This window comes from Pteropus vampyrus, unplaced genomic scaffold (genome assembly GCF_000151845.1).
Source record: "Pteropus vampyrus isolate Shadow unplaced genomic scaffold, Pvam_2.0 Scaffold244, whole genome shotgun sequence".
NCBI classification, from domain to species: domain Eukaryota; kingdom Metazoa; phylum Chordata; class Mammalia; order Chiroptera; family Pteropodidae; genus Pteropus; species Pteropus vampyrus.
Genome location: NW_011889025.1, coordinates 2669065 through 2692241, shown reverse-complemented (window position 1 = coordinate 2692241; position 23177 = coordinate 2669065). Strand labels below are relative to the sequence as shown.

At 37.0% G+C, this 23177-nt stretch overlaps 1 protein-coding gene across 1 annotated transcript in view; it reads left to right on the top strand.

Annotated features, from left to right (window-relative positions):
• The window catches only part of TRPC5 (transient receptor potential cation channel subfamily C member 5), a 173724-nt gene extending 167677 nt beyond the window's left edge, over window positions 1-6047 (top strand). Inside the window, exons 7-10 of the mRNA XM_011374351.1 lie at window positions 2222-2425; window positions 2658-2699; window positions 3502-3591; window positions 5355-6047. Coding sequence (XP_011372653.1) covers window positions 2222-2425; window positions 2658-2699; window positions 3502-3591; window positions 5355-6047 — 1029 coding nt within the window. The remainder of the gene's footprint in view (window positions 1-2221; window positions 2426-2657; window positions 2700-3501; window positions 3592-5354) is intronic.
• The last annotated feature ends 17130 nt before the right edge of the window (window positions 6048-23177 follow it).

Below are 23177 nucleotides of genomic sequence, written 5' to 3'. Positions count from 1 at the left end.
TCCAGAAACTTTACAGTATTTGCTTATTGTTTCCAGTAGTGTTCTTGTGGAGTCTTTAGGGTTTTCTGTATAGAGAATTATGTCATCCGCAAATAGTGACAGTTTGACTTCTTTGTTTCCTATTTAGATGCCTTTTATGTCTTTCTCTTTTCTGAAGCACACACAAGGACATCCAATGTTATATTGAATAACAGTGGCGATAGTGGACAGCCTTGCTTTGTTCCTGATCTTAGAGGGAAAGTTTTTAGTTTTACACCATTAAGTATAATATTGGTTGAGGTCTTGTCATATAAGGCCTTTATTATAGTAAGGTATTTTCCTTCTATACCTATTTTGTTAAGTGATTTGATCATAAATGGATGCTGTATCTTGTTGAAGGCTTTTTCTGCATCTACTGATATGATCATATGATTCTTATTTTTTAATTTGTTTATGTGCTGTATCACATGGCAAAACTCCTAGAAATGAAATATATTTGGAAGCAATGCCTCCGATAAGGGCCTAATATCCAAAATATACAAAGAACTCATACAACTCAATAACAACAACAATAAAACAAATGACCCAATCAAAAAATGGGCAGAGGACCTGAACAGACACTTCTCCCAAGAGGACATACAAATGGCCAACAAATATATGAAAAGATGCTCAACATTGCTAGCTATTAGGGAAATGCAAATCCAAACCACAATGAGATACCATCTCACACCTGTTAGAATAGCTGTTATCAACAGGACAAGTGATAACAAATGTTGGAGAGGATGCAGAGAAAAAGGAACCCTCATACACTGCTGGTGGGACTGCAAATTGGTGCAGTAACTATGGAAAACAGGATGGAGATTCTTCAAAAAACTAAGAATGGATCTACCATATGATCCAGTAATCCCTCTACTGGGTATTTACCCCAAAGACTTGAAAAATCATATAGAAAACATATTTGCGCACCGATGTTCATAGCAACATTATTCACGATGGTCAGGACATGGAGGCAAATGAAATGTCCTACAATAGATGATTGGATAAAGAAGCTGTGGTACATATATACAATGTAATATTACTCGGCCGTAAGAAGAGATGAAATACTGCCATTTGTGACAACTTGGATGGACCTCGAGATAATCACGCTAAGCGAAATAAGCCAGACAGAAAAAGTTGAAAACCACATGATATCACTTATATGTGGGATATAAACCTAAAAGCAACAAACGCACAGGACAAACAGAGTCTCATGGACATGAACAATAGACTAGTGGTTACCAGAGGGTAGGAGGGAGCAGGGAGGTAGATGAAGTAAAAAGGGTCAAATACATGATTACAGAAAGAAATATAACTATAGGAGGGGAACACACAATGTAATATATATATATATGCCTTACTGTTAAATTGAACACCTGAAACTTACTGCATTTTGTTAATCAATGTCACTAAAAAAAAAAAAAAAACTCCTAGAAATGCACAGCAATGTGTCTATGTGAATGTGTGTGAGTCTGTCTGTCTGTCTGTCTGTCCGTCTGTCTGTCTGTCTGTCTTGATTATGATGGCGATTACACAGGTACATACACTTGTAAAAATTCATCAAACACTTAAAATGAGTGAATCTTACTCTGTGTAAATCATACCTCAATAATGTTGATTAAAAAAAAAAAAGAAAGCCCCTCCACACCAATCCCACTCCTTAAAAATAACTACTGTTGACAGTTTAGTATGTGCCTGTCTAGAACATGTAAGCATGTAAAGAAAGGTTTTTCAATTGCATAAATGGGATTATTGAATACAATATATATTGTTCTCTATGTTGCTTTTTCACTTATAGGTCTTGGAGGTCTTATAGATATATGGACAAATACTTATATATAATACATGTTTTATATATAAAATGTTCATAGATATTTTAAATAGTTATATTTTAAGCCATTTTATGGATATAACATCATTTATTTAACCAGTCTCCACTGTTGGATATTTATATTGTTGCTGGATGTTTTGCTATTAACAAGCTGCAGCACTATAATAAACAGCCTTATGCATACATCTTTTTGCAAATATATTGTTAAGATAAATTTCTAAAAGTAGGATTACTGGATCACAGAGTACGTGTAATTTAATTTTTATAGCTACTAACAGATTGCCTTCTATAGAAGCAAAGTAGAAGTTTTAGAATTTTACATGGGTGCATTTTGGAGTTTCCCATCCCAAATTCTTGAACTTCTCTTTTTCATAGGATCATGCAGATATTGAGTGGAAATTTGCTAGAACAAAGCTCTGGATGAGTTACTTTGATGAAGGAGGCACCTTGCCACCTCCTTTTAACATCATCCCCAGTCCCAAGTCATTTTTGTACCTCGGTAACTGGTTCAACAACACCTTCTGCCCAAAAAGAGACCCTGATGGTAGACGGAGAAGGCACAACTTGAGAAGCTTCACAGTAAGGCTTTTAAAAAGTATTTCTTTTTAAACAAAACTGTTTCCTACCTTCCATTATTTGTAATGCTCCCCATCTTAAACATCATAAAATCACTCCGACCAAAAATGTTTTGGGGCTTCGTTAGGCAGGAACTCCTATGTTATTCTCTAGTCCTAATATTTAGAAATACATTCGGGTAGATGGGTTGCTGAGACATTGACGATGTAACCTCTCTGTCCATTTTAAATTATAGGAACGCCATGCTGACAGCCTGATACAGAATCAACATTATCAGGTAAAGCTTCTTCACAGAGACTAAGCACAATAGTTCTTGGTCAGTTGTATGACCTTGGACAAGTCACTTAACCTCACTGAGCTTCGGTTTCCTCAACTGTAAAATGGGGATAATAAAACTTAACTCACAGTGTTGTGAGAATTGAGTGGTAAGTATGTATGTATAATTGTGTGTGTTTGTGGTGGACACAGTGCCTGACACATTGCATTAAGTGGTAGCTATCATCATCACTATTACTAACACAAAGCATAGTGACCATGTATGTGCCATTCTTAGGAAGCTAAGTAAAAAGAGGCCATCCCTGTAAAGGATAAATGTAGATTGACTCTAAGAAAAATATCTTGATTATGTAATTAGTGGGCATTGAAATCAGCAGACTTTGTGATACTGAAGAATGACTTTCTTAACTTTATAAAAGGGGAAAAATCTCATCTTACTAGGATAATTAAAGTTTAATCCAGCCTGAAGGGAAAGGATATTGATTATGAGTGTTCAAGGATTTTTCCATTCTCGTTATTCTATAAATGTGAATACATGTTCACCTTATGTTTGGGTGGAAAATTTTCCTTTTGGGTGAATTTGTTATTGCTGGCCCACCCTGCCACAAAATTTGAACACATAGTAATTCTTCGTTTAGCCAGTGGACTAAACTGGGTTTTCGCAGAAAATGTCTAGATCCTGGGAGGATTTTCTATTGCAAAGACCATCTAAGTATTTTATTTCCTATGTATGTTTTTTTATTTTATTGAGATCTCAAGGAGGAAACTGAATGCCTCTTTATGTTTTTTTCTTTTAATTCTAGGAAGTTATCAGGAATTTGGTCAAAAGATATGTGGCTGCTATGATAAGAAATTCCAAAACAAATGAGGGACTAACAGAGGAGAATTTTAAGGTAATTTAATCATGGAGTGGTTTAATTTCTCATTTCACATTTGTTAAGCATTATTTAATCTTCACAGTGTTCATAGTTTCTGGTGATGGAATTTCAACTGCCTATAATACAGCAAAACCAGCTACAACTTTTTATTCTCTTAGAATAGTCTGTCATTCAATAGATGGAGAGATTTTACCAATGTCTGTTACCACAATCAACTTTATGAATGAAAGAATCTGCCCTATGCATTCTTTTCATACTCTGGGTATTTCTCACTGTGGTAATTGAGTGCTTTAAATGATGTAGCAAGGATGTGTGGTGAGGGGCAAGATAGCAAAGGGAAGATGCCTGGAGATTTAAAGGCCCTCTTTACTTAAAAAAAATACGATAAAGACCAAAAATCTATTATTAAATCTAAGATTTGAAAAATCCTACCCTTAAACATTCTCCTAATATAGCACTAGCCTAAAACAGAGGTTCTCGACCAGGGGCAATTTTGTTCTCCAGGGAACATTTAACAATGTCTGGAGATATTTTTGGTTATCACACTGCAATATGTGTGCTATTGGCATCTAGTAGGTAGAGACTAGGGTTGCTACAAAACCTCCTACAATGCACAGGATAGCCCCTACAACAAAGAATTATCCAGCTCAATAATGTTAAGTGATTGAGAAACCCTAAGCTAGAATAAAGGAAGGAACATAGGAAGGTCATTATCCTAATCCACCAACATAACTCATTTATTGAGGGCATACTATGTGCCAAGCACTCACTAGGTGCTGGGTTACAGTGGTGAGTAAGATACAGCCAGCCCCTACTCTCATGGAGTGACACACAATAATAGAGGGTAACAATTGAGTGTTCTAACAGGTTAAACACAAGGTGATATGGAGAAACACTTGACTGGGACTTGGGGAGTCAGGGCAGGTTTTCCAAAGGAAGCAGTGTTTTAAGCTGAGGCTTGAGGGAGGAGCCAGATAAAGTAAAGTTGGGGAGAAGCATGCTCTAGACAGATAATAGCACAGGTAAAGGCCTGCGGGCAAGAGAGACTATGTCTATACAGGCAGATAGTAGAGAGCTTGGGGAGAGTAGGAAGAAATGAAACCAGAGAAATAAACAGATATCGGGCTTCGTAGTCTGTGGTATGGGGTTTCTACTTTTTCTTAAGGTCAGTCACAAGTTATTAAAGAGTTTTAAGCAAGGGAATGACATGCTCAGATTTAAGCTTTTAAAAGATGATTTTAAAAGGAACAATTTAGTATCTGGGCAGCCAGTTAGAGACAGAAGACATTTCATAGGGACTTGAATGAATAGGGCCCCTCTCCCAAAATAGCAGCCTCATTATCTGACACATTCCACTTCCCTAGGTGTTTGTTTGTTTGTTTGTTTGTTTATAATATTCCTTATAGTCCTAAAAGCTTTTCCTCTTCAGGAGCCCTGTTATATAAAGACACTTATACCTATGAGAGCCAGTGCCCTAAGCTAATACTTTGTTAGTTAATGTTTTACCATGGGGTAAGTCTGTTGGTGTGCTCCTGATTTGGAGGTTCTGAAATCAACTTTACCAATCACACAATTTTTCCAACAGCCATCACTGCCCACAGATTTATTACTATGTTTTTCTTGTGCTGGAATAATGTGAGTTTTTTTTTTTTCTGGTAGTTCATGTACTTTGTGATTTGCTATTAGGCAAAACCGGGAACATTCCAAAGGATACCCAATGTGCCTATTTGGAACGAAAGACCAAGCTTCTTAACATAATGTCTTCTCTCTTGCCCTAGGAATTAAAGCAGGACATCTCTAGCTTTCGATATGAAGTGCTTGACCTCTTAGGAAATAGGAAACACCCAAGGAGAAGCTTTTCTACCAGCAGCCCTGAACTCTCTCAGAGGGATGATACCAATGATGGCAGTGGTGGGGCTCGGGCCAAATCCAAGAGTGTCTCTTTCAATTTAGGCTGCAAGAAAAAGGCCTGCCATGGGCCACCTCTCATCAGAACCATGCCAATAGATAGTGGTGCCCAAGGGAAGTCAAAAGCTGAGTCATCAAGCAAATGCTCCTTCATGGGTCCTTCTCTCAAGAAATTGGGTTTCCTATTCTCCAAGTTTAATGGTCATATGTCTGAACCCAGTTCAGAGCCAATGCACACAATTTCTGATGGAATCGTTCAGCAACACTATATGTGGCAAGACATCAGATATTCTCAGATGGAGAAAGGAAAAGCAGAAGCCTGTTCTCAAAGTGAAATTAACCTCAGTGAGGTAGAATTAGGTGAAACCCGGGGTGCTGCTCAGAGCAGTGAATGCCCTCTGGCCTGTTCCAGCTCTCTTCACTGCGCATCCAGCATCTGCTCCTCAAATTCTAAACTTTTAGACTCCTCAGAGGATGTATTTGAAACTTGGGGAGAAGCTTGCGACCTGCTCATGCACAAATGGGGTGATGGACAGGAAGAACAAGTTATGACTCGGCTCTAAGTCAAGTACTTATCACCTGTTCTGGAACTCAGCAGAAAATTTGTAATTTCCTTGCTCTCAGAGATGACATAGAGTATGATTTCCTCACCGCCCCCTCCCCCAGAAAGGAGAGTGAAACTTCTATTATTTTCACTGTCTTTTATAACCACATTCTCCATTTTTTATTTTGTCATTGATATTATTATTATTATTATTATTATTATTATTATTAATTTGCTTTTTATGCCTATAAACACTAAGTCCATTTTACAGCCAGCCAAAGGGGTGTGTGCCCCTAATCAGCAGAGGTGCAGTTGGGTGCTTAACCCTTTGGCTTTGCTTTCCTTACCCTTGCTTCCTTGAAGTTCCAGGTGCCACTTTGCTACTGTCGATGCCACACAGATTCTTGATCCTCCTCCTCTAGATCTCGCACCATTTCCTCACAGGGCTGAGGGATGTGTTCAGCTATCCCCACTGGCTATCAGGTAGGGCAAACTAACCTGCCTATCTTAGTTACCTTTCAGTGCTCCACGCTGCCCATTCTGGTTCAATGAACAGCATCAAAGGGAGACTGAACAGCCTGCAAAGACTTGTCAGCTTGTGGTTTCTAGGTATAACTGGCCTTTTTGTTGTTTTTGTTTTTAAACACTATAACTTCTCCTTATCATGGGGGCTGTTGAGGTTTTTATTTCTTAAAGATGTGTTAGTGTCTTAATGTATGCCAATGAATATTTACCCCACAGTATATGTCATATCTAATAAGTTAGTAAATTCCTTTCCTGTGTTTGTGTATTTCAGTTTAGTTACTACATTTTAAAATTTGATAGTATCGAGATTAATATTTAGGATATGTACTGTTTTTAAAAACTTCTACACTCTAACCAATAGTCACTACATCTCATATGTTGGCAAGAAAAAATAATTAGCTAGTATATTTATAGGGTCCTATCTACTATTGATAGTTTTAATCATCATTGCTATTGAAAAAGCATTTCTAAAATAAAAGCCTGATTTTTGAAAATATTTTTTTAACAGAGAAATGACATCTTGTTAAGTTGTCAAAATCTGAAAAGAGCATCTTAATTTTAATTAATTGCTTTCTGATTAAAAAAACAACACAACAATTTTAGGTCTAAATAACCTCTGATTCAGGTTGTAGTTTTCATATTCACTGGGGGCAATGGAATTGCATGTGTAAACTTATGTTGGATATATAACAACAATCCTAGTGAGTTCATGGAATTATAAACATGATCCAAATTCTACTGTCTTCAAAGAAAGTTGCATTTATACATCCAAACAAATTATTTTCCACAGCTTAAGAGGACCTCATTAGAATATAAACATGCGGGTTAAAAAATGAAGTCAGTAATGCATATGGTCATCATGTTAGACCCAAGAACCACCTGACGATAACCTGCTGAACAGGGGTAGTTTTTAACAATGCTAGCACAGAGGTATCCCCAATTTACTCTAACAGCCCTAGGTCTGGGTCCTGGAGTTTAACAGTGTGTAAGCTCAGAAAACTAAGAGTTAGTTAGATGTTGCTCTATCTTGAAAATGCCAATGGCAATGGGAATCCATCTAAATTCTTATGTGTACTTTCTGGTAAAAGCAAGTGAAATGGAGCATTTTTAAAAAATGCAAATATACCTCCAAAATAGCTTTGGACAGTGCAGTTTCTGTTATTCAATTTGATTCCCATTTCCAGCTCTAGCTTCGGTGACTGATGGTCAAAATATTCCACATAAAGAAGAGACAAATTTGGGGGAAGGGCGGGAGAACAGGAGGAAGTGTTGAAGAATAAAACTCAGATTCGGAGAGAAGTGATCAAAAGAATAAGCTACATCAAGACTCATTTGGCAAAAGATAGTCCCAAAATAACTCCTTGATCATATCTGAAGTGATCATTTACTCAAATCCAACTTCTCTCCTGCTTCACTAAGTGGGACTGTCATAAATGGCCCTGACATCTGTAACAGGTTACTTTCAAGAAGGGAGGTTTCTAAAGTTATATATTCAGCTTTCCTAACTGTCAGATTTGCTTTGAATAATAAATAAAACCCAGACTACATTCCTAACTCATACTGATGGCACGAAAAACCAATGTGTGGCTCTGTTTTATCAAAAGAAAAAGATATATCTTTTTCACAAATGCATGCACTTGTGATAACCTTGTTCTGGCACTTACTTTATCAGTTTGTCAGAAAACAAGAGTAGCCAGACAAATATCCATGCTCCAAAATATAGTCTTCTCTATTATGTTCTAAAGAGAGAATATGTATCGATCATAATAGCCAATCACTACCTACCGAAAGAAACCAGTGTCACATTTCATGGACAGTACATTCCTTTTCAGATCTTCTGAGTTAATGTCTTTGTGACTTAGGTTTAAAACTTCACTGGCTATGTTTAGGCCTAGCGATGTTTGGGACTGAGGCCAGTTAGCTATTAAAGCTAAACAGCTATTACCCTAACTTCCATGTCGGTGACACCAACATTTTTATTAGCTCTAAGTAGAAAGTAGGAAGGCAAAGAGATCTGTGCTCACATTTCTACCCTCTGGATCAGCTACTGTCAAGAAAGATACTTCAAATCAAATGCTTAAGTATGTCCTCTGACCCTAGGGAAGGTATAAGCCAACATAAGAGTAAATTTATAAACATAAAAAATTAGAGCTAAAAGAAAACCTTAGAGAGGATCTACTTTATTCCAAACTCTTATTTTACAAATAGGGGGGGAAAAAAAACCCAGAAGCCCAGAGAAGGAGAATGACTTGTTCAAGGACACAGAGCCAGTCAATAAACCCAAATCTTCTTGATCATAGAAACAAGACATTTATTATTAAGCATATACCTATTATACATAGGAGATGTTAAAATGGAATGGCCACTATAGATACTTTTGTTCATTTGCTCAAAATGCTGTGAACACCACAAATTTCAGACTGACATATTTACAAGAAAAGTTAAAAATGTACTCCAAAGTCAAAAATAAATGGGACAAGAATTTACTATTTATCTAAATATCTATACCATGGTTCACTTCCATTACTGTTGGCTTTCTTATCACGTCTAGACACATACATTCGTTTGATTCCATCATAATTACAGTAAAGTCTCCCTTATAATTAGTAAAGGTAATACTATTACAAAAAAAATGTCCGAGTTATATTAGAAGATGACCATTGTTGAAGAATCTCCTCCACCTCTAGCTTTAATTCCAGTGGAGTACAAAGACAGAGGAAAGATTCCAAATTAAAAATCATCACTTTCAATATACTACAAATTTTACAGTTAAGTCCAAAACATTTAAACATCTGCCTGCAATTTAAGAACTTTTAAAAAGTCCTCTACCTTTTGGATGACTTAAATTATAAATACCTTTTCAATAAGAACTTCATATTTCTTACAGCAATGCAAACTCTTCCCTGTAAATTTCATTGAAAATATGAGTTGACAACCTCAGCCAGAAAATAACTGTTTGATGTTCATATTACTTTGTGAATAAGACTCAAGTGGTGTTTTGACCAAGAATTTAAGTTGCCCAGACCTTGGTTTGTTGAACTGTCAGGTATAAAGTAGTTGATTTAGGCAGACATTCTTTCCTGTTTAAAAGTACATAAGAAAAATTGATATTATTTTGGTAATCAAATTATCAAAACAGTGCTAATAAACAGATTGCTTATACAGACATACCCAATATAAGTTGATGTAATTTTTAGGATCATTTAAATAACCTTTTCATGCCTACTTGACAGCTCCCTCCAACCCTACTCTGCAGTTTTGCCTCAAATCTATGGGTATTTTAGATTGTTTCTTTGGCTTGTTTTATCTAGACAATTGTTCCAAAACGCACTTCGTTGGTGTAGAGCCCCTGGGAACCAAGTATTCCAATTCAACGTGAGCATTACTTTAGTACAGAAAAATGTTATTTCTATTATATTTCCAATGACCTTTTTCATCACTTTTTCCAACAGCTGTGGGTTAGAGCTTGCATTGCTTTTTGGGAGATGTTTGTAAAAGTGAGCCCCTTGTCTGTGTACACACACGTACACACATGCAAAGAAACTTAATACCATTTGACTGCTCAAGCCTTGGCCCTTCATCTCTTTTGATAATTACTAGATCATTTTGGGCAAGAAGATAACTTCAATGGAAAAAACCTTTGAAATGTGGTGAGAAATTGCTAAAATGAACTGCCACCCAGGCATCCATTGTAGCACAACTCTTAATATTAGAGCTGTCAGGATTTGAGTTTCTGGTTTGAAGAAAATATTAAGCATTTAGGTCAGAAGAAAATAACCTAACTTGTAAAAATAAAAGTATACATTTTTGGTGAATTAAGTCTACTTCGGATTTACTTCACACTTAAGATATTACTAATCATATGCTGTTATGTAGCCTAGGATTTCCGTCTATATGCTGCATGGTGGTTCAGAGAAGATGCTGGTAGATGGTTTTGAGAACTTTACTTTTAGGGAATGGAATGTTTAAGAAACAAGAGTTAATTACTGGAATGATACAGGCAGCAGGCTAATATGCCCTAGCATTTTTAAATTCATTGTTTTATTCTCACTCTGTAGTGGATTTCTCTGAGTCATGACCATTTTTTAAGATATACCATCAGTGTGTGTGGTATTTGAGAGACAAGTACATATTAAGAATTATGTTTAAATATGAAATTAAGTGGACTGACCTTATGCAAACAGCTAGTTTTTTAAAATTATTTTTCAATTACAGTTGACATTCAATATTGTTTTAGTTTCAGGTGTACAGCATAGTGGTTAGACATTTATATAATTTACAAAGTGATTCTCCCTTATTAGTCTGGTACCCACCTGGCACTATACATGGGTATTACAATATTATTGACTATATTCTCTATGCTGTACTTCACATCCCCATGACTATTTTGAACTACCGATTTGTACTTAATTCCTTCACCTATCCCCCAAAATCCCCTCTCATCTAGCAACTATCAATTTGTTCTCTGTAACTAGGAGTGTTTGTTTGTTCATTTTAGATTCTACATTCTATATTCTGAGATCATACAGTATTTTTCTCTGTCTTCGCTTAGCATAAACCATCTAGGTCCATCCATGTTGTCACAAATGGTAAGATTTAATTTTTTATGGCCAAGTAATATTCCATTGTATATATGTATCACTTCTTTATCCAGTCATCTGTGGATGGGCACTTAGGTGGCTTCCACATCGTGGCTATTGTAAATAGTGCTGCAGTGGACATCTTTTCAAATTAATGTTTTGGATTTCTTCAGATAAATATCCAGAAGTGAAATTGGTGAATCATAAGGTAGTTCTTTTTAATTGGAGGAACCTCCATGCTGTTTTCCATAGTGGTTGCACCAATTTGCAATCCCACCAACGGCGTACAAGGATTCCCTTTTCTCCAAATCCTCACCAAAACTTGTTGATTTTTGATGATAGCCATTTTTTTCTGAGGTGATCTCATTGTGGTTTTAATTTGCATTTCTCTGTTGATCAGTGATCCTGAGCATCTTTTCATATGTCTATTGGCCATTTGTATGTCCTCTTTGGAGAAATGTCTATTCAGGTCATCTGTCCATTTTTTAATTGGATTGGGTTTGTGTGTGTGTGTGTGTGTTGAATTGTATGAGTTCTTTATAAATTTTGGATGCTAACCCCTTATCGGATATATCATTGAATATCTTCTCCCATTCAGTAGGCTGTCTTTTCGTTTTGTTGATAGTTTCCTTTGCTGCACAAAAACTCTTTAGTCTGCTGTAGTCCCATTTATATTTTGTTTCCCTTGCCCGAGGAGATCAGAAAAAAAAAATCACTAAGAGAAATGTCACTTTATTACTAGAGAGCAAAAAATATTATGAGAACAAAGCTAATTTTCTAATCTGAGTTGTGAAATTTCTGTAGAAACTTCCTGTTACTGCACAAATGAAAACAATTTTTGTAGTTAACAGAAAGAGCTTGAAACTCTTGAACATTGTAATCAACTTTCATAAGTCCATGATTGTAGCACATATCTGCCCTACCTTCATCTCTTACCCTGAAAAAGAAAAGCCTACTTTACAACTGACTTTATAGAACCAAAAACGGTTAAATGAAGATGTAGATAAGGCCTGCATCATTTTCACCAACTTACAGCCTATTTTGTCCTTTGATTTTATCTTTAAGCAGATTTTAGGATAACCAAACATCCTAGGAGCTATACCTCAATATATGCACACACACATACCAAGTACCATCCCCAGTGGCACTTGAATGAGTAGGAGGCAGTGTGCCTTTTATTTTCGCCTAAGGTAAAGCCAACCATTTGCAAGTACAGTTAAGCTGGGCTTGTCATTCTAGGTCTTTTCCCACAAAGTTCAATAAACACCCCTCCCCCAGATACTCATTGCCACTAATTGCCTTCCAACACAGAAACCTTCTTGATAGTTCTCTGGTCTTGTACAACCCTTAAAACTGACCCTTAGAAGATAAGACAAAAAAGAGGCTTTGGATTTTTATGGGAGTACCTGAGGTACTTAGATGGCGGTAGTAAAGAGACAGATGGAAAAGTTTTCAAAGTAAGGAAGCGTATGAATAAGCACTTTAAAATGCAGGGCTAAACCACCAAATTGTCCAACTTTAGATGACCTCATTGAAATGGAGTTCTCCATCCTTGAAAAAAAATGTAGTTTCTGAACTTAAATATTAATACCAGCATTTTCTGCCTCAACAAAGTCCAGAAGTGCAATAATATATGAAAACTCTTTAACAACCTGTAAACCATTTTTCAAAGATTGGGTTATATTCAGGTTGAATTTCAGATTTCAGCAAGTTCTCACTTGTGATCACTGTATTCCAAAGTTCAACACATCAGACCCATAGTAAGGTCATGTTTGAAATTGTGCAATATCATTTATTGGCTTTTATAAATATTCACATTTGACCAATTACTGGAAGTATAGATTCCTCAAAATTTTATCTAATAAATTAAATGAATTTGTCAAAATTCTCCATGAAAGAAAAATACAATATAAAATTGGGGAAGGGTAGTAAGAAAGCTAGATTCTATATTGGTGTCATATATTAGCTCCAAAAATTTGGAATAATCATGCAAATTGAGATTATAAAACGAGACTGATATTTTTATAAACGTACCAGAATATAAGCACCCAAACGAATGTTGTTCTTCAAAGTAATCACCTTAAGCTACACCCATATTCAAATGCTGCCATTACACCAATCATTGTGGACTTCTGCTTTGGGAAGGCCTTTTAAAATCCACAATGAAATCTCTGAATATCCTCAATAGTAGAAAACTCATAATCTTATGAGATTAAATTTTTAGAAACAGTCAAAAGTAACTTGAGATCCTTTTTTGAGAAAAAGGTGATCAAGATGAGTTCTACTTTTTCTGGTAAAAAACATTTTTCAAGTGCTATTACACAATAGGCACTGACAGGCGCAATTATAAAGTAAGGAGATAGTATCTTGTGTAGTTTGTAAAGTGACCTTAAACTGCTCTTTGGAATCCAGCTTATTTTTCCTTATCAACTTTATCGAGGAATAATTTGTGTACAACTACCTGCATCCATTTAAAGTGTACAATTCAGTGAGTTTTCACAATTGTATGTACCCCTGGAACCACCAGCAAAATCAAGATACAAAATATTTCCATCACCTCCAAAAGATTCTTTGTTCTCCTTTGCCATCTGGAATCAAGTTTCAAATATGTTTGGAACAGTGGCAGCCTTACTGACATAAGTGTGTAGCTTTCCAAGGATACTTTAAACAACACCGTATTTAGGTATAGAACCTCCACTGATTTGGGAACCATAATGACTTTAGTCCTGAAACATTTGTGTTTAAAATAGTAAAACACATTCTAAGTTCCAATGGCTTATACTGTCCATGAATTCAGAACTGGCATCCCAAACATTATTTGATCCATAAGAAATGACACTTTATATTGCAGAGGTTCTGAAAACTAGGTTGCTAGCAGGAAGACGGGGCAGCAAGCCCCAGGCTTTGTAGAAAAATGGAGTGGAAGGCTTCGGACTCAAAGGAGCTCTAGTAACTGAAGTAGGAGGTGGCTCTAGTGAGAGGATGAAAGCAGCTCTGAATTTTCAGGTTATTTGGAAATCACCTGTTCAGACGAGGATATTTCCTGTATAAGATTTAGTCTTATTATTTTAATGTACAGCTTCATCACTTTGTGATCAGACCTTGTAGTAGTTTCTTTTGTATGTTAAGTGATCAGTTTCAATAACTACAGAATGTAGCCTGTAGCCTAATAAGCAGAGTGATAATTCTACTTAGTATACCTGGGCAGAAGCAGCACTCAGAATTCTCAAGTATCTAACAGGCTCATTGGAACCAGTGGCACTAAAATGAATGTGTGAGCTCATGAGGAAAGCTCTAAACCCAAAGGGTTATAACAAGTTAGTCTGTGGTTTTCTTAACATTAAAGGCAATCCAATTTGATAACTTATTAACTTCAAATTTTTAACTGTTCAAATTACTCCTTTAACATAGTTAAAGTAAACCCATGTGTTCTCTTATTTCAACTATAAAGACAAAGATCTTCTCAAGGACATTTCAGTTCAAATAAGGATAAACACATCCTTCTCAAGTAAAAGCATTTTAATCTTCGTTTCTTATTAGAATGCACACCAGTGGTAGTATTCAAGAAAATATCAATATTTAAACTCTTCACAAAATTCTATTTCAAAATTCCTCAAAAATGGCATTGAAACTGAGGGTGAAGATTTCTTCCTATTCAAAACAAAGTAGTTTGGCGCTAACATTTGATAGCAGATAAAGAATACTAGAAAACACAGGCAGTGTTTATTTTACTTCCTTAGCCTAGTGGGTGGCTCCAATTTCACATCATACAGAAAATGTTTATGACAAACTTAAAATTATATCTCCTGAGCTTAATCATGAAAATGGAAAGTTCCAAATGTGTTGGTGAAAATGGCATTTTGGCTTTGCAGACTTCTATCTTAAAAGCTAAAACGTCTTTGAGTATTACTTTACTTTCTGTAAGAAGTACAAAGTTAGTGTTATTCTTAAATGTGTTAAAAAATCTTGTACAATAAAATGTGTATTTTTATCTTCAGTATAAATAAAAATAAAGCATTTGCTGCCCCCCACCCCCAAAATGCATGGCTGCTTAGATTTAAGGTGTTTTGTTCCTCCCTCAATGTAATCATTTCTAGCCACCTATTATCAATAAACATTTATAAACAATAGATTTTACACTATAATTTAACCAGCAGAAATACTTAAGAGAAACTTCCATAGTCCAACATATTTTGAAAATTCCTGAAAATAAACATTAATGTCATTCTAACTGTTATATTTCCTATTAAACAAGGCTGTGACTATTAAACATTTAAAAACTGGATAAACATTTATAAAGAACTTTGAGATGATGACATGAAAGGAGTAATACAGATATAAAGCTATAGCTTATACCACTGAGAAACCTTACAAACTTTACTCTGGAAATTTCTTCTTTAGTGAGTAACCAAAGTATGATACATGTTGTACAGAACAGTTTGACTGTGGGTCAGTGAGAAGATACAAATTGAGGTTTAGCTGGTCATTATTGAACTAGTATAATCTGAGTACATTTAGGCAATATTTCCTCAAGTATCAGCTGATGTTTCTTAAGAATTTTTTGTGTAGTAGCAGATTTTTCAGCAATTAGCTTTCCCCGAACTAAATCAGATTCCTGAAGTGTTACTGTGTTTTATTTTGTTAATTAACATTAACTTTTAGGCCACCAGAGCACTGGGTAGCATACCAGAACTTAACTTTCAGCCAAATAACTCACTTGCAAGTCCTGTCCTAATTATTTTAAGTGGGATTGGGTGTAAAACATTTACATAAGTTAGATAAGTAAGAATAATTAAAAAGGCAGTAACATCTGAAAAAGATGTACAACCAGCAAAGAACTCTTAAAACTCAATAAAAACAAACCATTTCAACACATTTCAAAAATGAATATATATGACTGGCAAATACTCATGAGAAAAAGTGCTCAACATAATCAGAGAAATACAAATCAGAAAAACACAAGATACCACTTAACACACACCCACCAGAATGGCTAAAATCAAAAAAGACTGACACCATCAAATGCTGACATACGAAAAACAACTGTAACTCCCATACATTGCTGGTGGGAGTATAGTGTTACAATCACTTTGGAAAATGTCTTGTCATTCCTTACAAAACTAAACATATGCCTAACCTACGACCCAGCAACTCCATTCCAAGAGGAATAAAAACAAATGCTCACAAAGACTTCTACAGAAATGTCCACAGGAGCTTTATTTTTACCTAAAAACCAGAAACAGCCCAGGTGTTCATTAACAGAACGGATAAACAAAAAATGGCATATTCAATGAAATGCTGCTCAGCCATAAAAATGAACTTTTGACACACAACATGGATGGATCCCAAATACATTATGCTGAAAGAAGCTTTACAAAAAGGAATACATACTGATTCATTTGTATGCATTTTGAAAAACAGAAATAATGATAGGGGAAAAACCCAAAGGAACAGTAGGTGCCTAGGGGACAAGAATAGGGAAGCAGGATTTGACTGGAAAAGAGCATGAAGGAATTTTCTGAGGTGATAAACATGTTATCTTGATAAGGGTTTGGGTTTCACAGATGTGATTTGTCAAAATGCACTGCATCAAACACTTAGGATTTGTGCATTTCATTGCATGTAAACTTTACAAAAGAAAAAAAACATTTAACAAATACTGAACTCTAGTTAACAAATATGCATGCTGAAATGTTTAGAGGTGAGAGGTGTACTTAAGTCTGCTCTTCTTTGTAATGTATCAAAAAATGAGGATTTATCTATAGATGTGTGAAAAGATAAGTATAGTAAAATGTAGAATCTAAGTGGTGGATATATGACTGCTCATTGCACAATTATTTCAACTTTTCTATATATTTAATTTTTTTCATAATAACATGTTGGAAAAATAAACAGTGAGTAAAGGAAAAGAACTAGGTAAACAAAAGCCAAATCTATAACATGCTTCAAAGCTAGGAGGAGGAAAACTTCTTGGGTAGTCAAAGCTATTTCAGCAAAGCTAAAGGAATGAAAAAAAAATTAAAATAAGTTCAACTACTGAAGCAAGCAAAACAACAGAATATAAAACGGTGTTTTTTTTTTTGGTAGGGCTATTCATGTGGTAGAACCTTTATATTTTTTTATTTTACTGTAGTAAGAACTCTTACCATGAGACCTACCATTTTAACATATTTTTAAGTATACAATATAGTACTGTTATCTATAAGCACGATGTTGTACAGCAGAGTTCTACAACTTATTCATCTTGTATAACTGAAATGTATCAAGATGAAATTTGTCACTTTGATCTAATGTACCAGCAAGGAAACAACATTCTTTTTTCTTAATCTAGAACTTTAGTGCCCTGATACTAGTGTAGAATATTTTTCTCCAATTCTGCAAAAGATTTGAAAAGCCTGTATTATGTAGTTTGGAAGAAGCTGTAACGTCTGCAAGAAAAGATTTGCTAGTTGTTTAGGTGAAGGGACTGACCACCCACATAACACCAATAGATCAGTACTACTAATCAATAATGTTTGGCTAAAATAGATCTTATTTTTAATTTATTGACTGGCCTGAATTGATAAGAAGTAACTCAGTTTAACCTCAATATTGTTTAATCAAATCCCTCCTCCCACACTCCATAAAAGGTTTTAGCCCACAGCAAGAGCCATCTACCAGGAAAAAGACAAAGCAACAAAAAACAAATAGTTGTTTAACAGTAAAGGATTTCCTGGTTTCCAAGCTTCCCTCTGGGAAGCCACAGGAGAAAAGTGAACTCGAAAGTGGTGGTAATTATTAGGAAAACAGTACAGCAGTAAAACCTGTAATGGGTCACTCATTTCAATTAGTTTCAACTACAAATAAATGTCATGGTTTAATAAAACTTAGTTTTACACATAGTGAATATTCCTGAGAATTACAGAATTTTAAGAATCAGTTGCCTATACTATAGGCTTTTCAACCCTTGCCCCCAATATTTTAACAAAGTACCTGTGGATCTTATGTGACAGCCACTCTAAAATCTTGTTTCTCTTCAAGATTCAAGGCTAGATTTTTAAGAACGTGAACTCTTACTAACTTCAGAAGCAAACATTTACTATCCAGATGGCCAGTTACCAGGTAGTTTTTAACTATTATGAAAATTTTCAAAAACAAATAGAGGGAATAACATAATGAACCCAAGCTTCAACAGTTACTCAAATTAGTAACATGCAGCTAATCTTCTTTCATCTATAAACTCCTGCCCCCAGATTATTTTGAGGCAATACCCAGATTTATCACGCTAAAGTAGTTTTATTTCGTAGTTACCTAAACTCAGGTCCATCCTTTCCTTAAGTTACATCACCCCGCACATCCCTGAAACTGCTTTGATAATTGAGGCAGAAAACAAAGTGTTCTAAATCAAGTTGCTCCAACTGAAACTTAACATTCTAGGTAAGATGGGGGGAAATGAAGTCTTTTACTGTATTAGTTCTCCTGAATTCTTAATTTTTACTATAAATGGAAACATAAATAGCTGCAGAGAGGTTTCATGTAAAATAAACTAAATCTGTCCCAGTTTTAGAAAAGTTTAGATTAAGTACATGGACCACTCTCCCTCAATGGACCATTTTATCCATGGAGATTTGTCTCAATTAAGTTCTCAATGTCTTTATGGTGTTCACATAAGAAACCACGATTTGTTTATACCTTTATTTTCAAAGTTAATTAAAAAGTTATGCCTTGATTACAGGCTCCAAAGAAATAAAAGATGTTTTAAATTCACAAATCTTGAATTGAGTTTAAAAGATTCAATATTTTCATGTGACCCTAGACAAGGCAGAAAACCACAACTAGTTTTGAGAATAAATATACACGGCATAAAAATGAATTCTAATTTTTTTCCTATGGAAATGATTCAGCTTTCTAGCTTTGATGTGACCAGATTTATCTCAGGGAAGGGATTAAAAGTAAAGGGTTCAGAACAAAGCACAGTACCTTTATATCTCCTTCCCCCAACAATTCTAAACAGATGAAATTTGGTGATAACATCTGAAAAAAGGCAGTGGTCCCCCAAGTGGAGATTCAAGTCCTGCAGAATTCTCAACTGAGCACAGGAAAGAATTCGAGCCCACGAAAGAATTAAGAAAATTTATTAGAGAAGGGATAATGCTCCATAGAGTGTGGTCACTTCTCACAGACAAAGAGAGAACCAGGGGAGATACAGACACAGAAAAAAGACAATGAGAAGGACCCATGTTAGAGGAATTCATTTTATGTATCATTCTTAGTTTCTGTGAATTAGTTTAAAGACTTTACCTGTTTTCCTTTGATGGTATGGTATAGAAAGGTAAGGGTATGTAGTGTGAATAAAATGGGTATGTAGTGAGAAAGCCAGCAGGCAAGCCCAGCCTTTGATCTATAGGTTCCCCATGGTTTTTGGCCATAGAGAATGAATGTAGGGTATGACTTAAAAATTCTGCTTTCCCTTCCCGGTATAAATGGTTAGTAATCCCAGCAGGAATCTTCCTTTCTTCTGTAGGTTTCCTCATGGTCTGGCAGTAGTACTGTTTAGCACATCGCATGCTCTGAATATAGGATGATTTAACATTTAGTGCTCGGCTTCCAGTTAACCTGGCATAGCAGATAAACACTGTACTTGCCTCCTCTCACAACCACATCAAAATTACAACTGAACTACAGTAGAGTGATCATTGAGAGTCACCTGAAGTCTAGCTGAACAGAAGTCCTACAACTGGGGACCCACAGAAGAGACCACCTCGAGACTCGAAGGAGGGGCAGAGATGTAGAATGGGCTGGTCCCACATCCGCCTCAGGAGGGATATCCCAGCTGTAGAGTACTGGACCCACAGCAGGCTCCCCAGCCAAGAGCACCAGTGCAGGAAGAAGTTCCTATAACTTCCAGCTGTGAAAACCAGCAGAGAATGTGACTGAATGAGATGGGGAGCACCTGAAGTCACAGACGTTCTTCTTAAGGGGACCATGTACCGACTAACTCACTGATGGACTCACTTGCTCTAAAGTCCAGCTCTGGAGCAGCGGCTTGAAAGATGCCAGGTACATATAGGGAGGAAATGATTTGTGAGGGCTGGAGGGGCAGCTTTCTCCCAAACAAAAGGGCTGGCAGAGGGCATTATTCCTTTCTTGAGCCCTTCCCTGACCACCCAGCCTGCAGACACAGGCAGCCACCATATCTGAGTCTCCATCAACCTGGCTAACCCACCCTAGTGATTCCCTGAGACTCCATCTCCCCTTGGGGAGGGCACCCAAGCAACATCCAGTAGATTTTCTATATAAATGACATGTCTTGGGCTCATGCTGTGGACACTCCTAAAATCTCTCAAAAGTTCGCAAAACCTAAACAAGCAGCATCTGGCCTCCGCATGCCCCATACCTCTTGCTGAGGCCTCAAGCACAGTACTAGCAACAGCTGGCCTCTGTTTGTGGCTTGGCCTCTCACGTCACATCCAAGGCCAGCATAGGTGACAGCCATCTGTGGATTGCTTGATGGCTCATGCCAGGTGACCCCAGGCAGGGCCCAGGCTGCAGTTGAACTTGGCCTGCAGCAGGGGCCATCCCAGGAGGCCCCAGACTGCAGGCCAGGAGGCCAGCTTCAGTCTGAGTCAGAGTACCACTCAGGGGGGCACATCCGAAGACAACATACCCAAAGGGAGATTGGGCAGGCACCAAAACCCTGCTAAAGTGAATCTGCTCTGTAGAGTCAGCCCTTGCACAACAGCTCCTCCACTGTAGTCACCAGCCATTCCTCACAACCAGTCACTCTGAGGGTCAATCCCTCCCACAGGTGTACAAACAGCAACCAAAACTCAACTACAACAGAAAGGAACACAACCAAGGAACACATACAGAGTACCCAGTTCAGATGACCAGGGAGACTGTGCCACTGGACCCCACAGGCCGCCAACTACATAAGGCCATCTACTAAGACTCAGAGTCCTAGATGCCCTACTTAATAGAAACAAAGGAAAGCAGAGGATCGAATTGGTAACTTAGAAGATAAGGTAGCAGAAAACACCAAATCAGAACACCAACAAGAAAAAAGAATCCAAAGAAATGATGACAGGTGAAGGGGCCTCTGGGGCAACATCAAGTGTTCCAATAGTCTCATCGTAGACATACCGTAAGGAGAAGAGAATGAGGAATTGAAAACCTATTTGAAAAAATGAGAGAAACTTCCCTAATCTGAAGGAAATCAGACATATAAGCCAAGGAAATGCAGAGCCCCAAACAAGATGAACCCAAAGAGACCCTCATGAAGACACATCATCATTAAAATGCCAAAGGTTAAAAAAAAAAAAGAATCTTAAAAGCAGCAAGAACATTTCTCAACATAATAAAGGCCATTTATGACAGACCTACAGCTAATATCATACTCAATGGTAAAGGCTAAAAGTGTTTTCCTTAAGATCAGAAACAAGACAAGGATGTCCACTTTTACCCCTCCTCTTCAACACTGTATTGGAAGACTTAGCCACAACAATAAGACAAGAAAGAGAAATAAAAGGTATCGAAATTGGAAAAGAAGTAAAACTGTCGTTATTTGCCAATGACATGATACTATATATAGAGAACTCTAAAGATTACACCAAAAACCTGTTAAAACTGATCAACAAATTCATTAAAGTAGCAGGTTACAAAATAAATATTCGGAAGTCAGTGGTGGATTTCGGAAAGTAAACATGGCAGAGTGAAAGATGTCCCCAGAGCTTTCTCCTTAAAACAATAAGCTTAACATTTAAAACTCAACAAAAAACACCCAAACTGCACACCAGCATGTCTGAGAATGGGATCTGCGCACAAGAATTACCACAGGTCAGAACCCCAGGTGTTGGGAGGTGGACTGGGAGAAATAAAGAAGCTGCCTCTCCTAGCCTCCAGAGCTCTTTGCAGGAGGGGGGTGCAGCAACTTCCCTGAACAGCCCTGCCTGGGAGAGTTGTGAGTTCCACACGCAAACGGCGACAGGGGCCAGTCATCAGGGCAGAAAGCAGAAAAGCGGGATGGGATCAAAGAGGAAAAACAGTAGATTTCTGCCGGCCACCGTTGCAAAACCGAGGCTGAGCCGCAGCCCCCAACCCCCAACCCAGAGGGCCCCTCCCACGGTATCCTCCAAGACCCGTCACCGCGGAGCCCCAGGGGAATCTGAGCAAACGCTGCTGAGACTGAGACTGTCGCTGACACTGACAGGGACTGAAACTGAGGATAGCGAGCGTCATTAAACATCTACAAAAAAATTTAAAAAGCATTATGAAGACTTTATATAAAGCAGGATCCAAAAGACTTAGATTTCACTACTGGAAACCAAAAGAAAGCGCCTTCTTTGCAGAGGCTAAAGAGAGACCTTTATATAATAAATCTTCTTTCAGGGAAAACACCACAATACACTTCCATTAATGCCCAGGCAGAGAAGTAGTCCATTAAACAGCATGAACAATCAAGGTGACGAGGCATCTCAGGAAGAAAGAGGGAAATCTCCAGAAAATAAGCTTACAGATATAGAAATATGCAACTTAAATGCCAGAGAATTGAGGATGGTACATCTGAAAAAACTCAAGTGAGTTCCGAAACGAGTCATAGCAACAATTTCAGGAATTGAAAACACAACTAGATGAGCAGAGCAAGGAGATGGAAACCCCGCAAAAGAACCAAACAGAAATTCTGGAGATAAAAAACCACACTGCAAGAGTTGAAAACTAAAATAGCAAGCTTGGGAAATAGAGTCGACCAAATGGAGGAAAGGATCAGTGATATCGAAGACAGAAACCTAGAAATAAATCAAAAGGAAGAAGAGAGAAACTGAAGAATGAAAAATAATGAAAGAGAAATTCAAGAATTAGCTGATACCATCAGGAGAGGAAACATAAGAATAATGGGCATTCTTGAAGGAGGAAAAGGAGCAGGGACTAGAAAGCATTTCCAGACAAATAGTGGACGAGAATTTCCCAAATATAAGGAATGAGCTGGAACTTGGAATTCAAGAAGTCAACAGAACACCCAATTATCTCAACCCAAAAAGGCCTTCACCAAGTCACATTGTATTAAA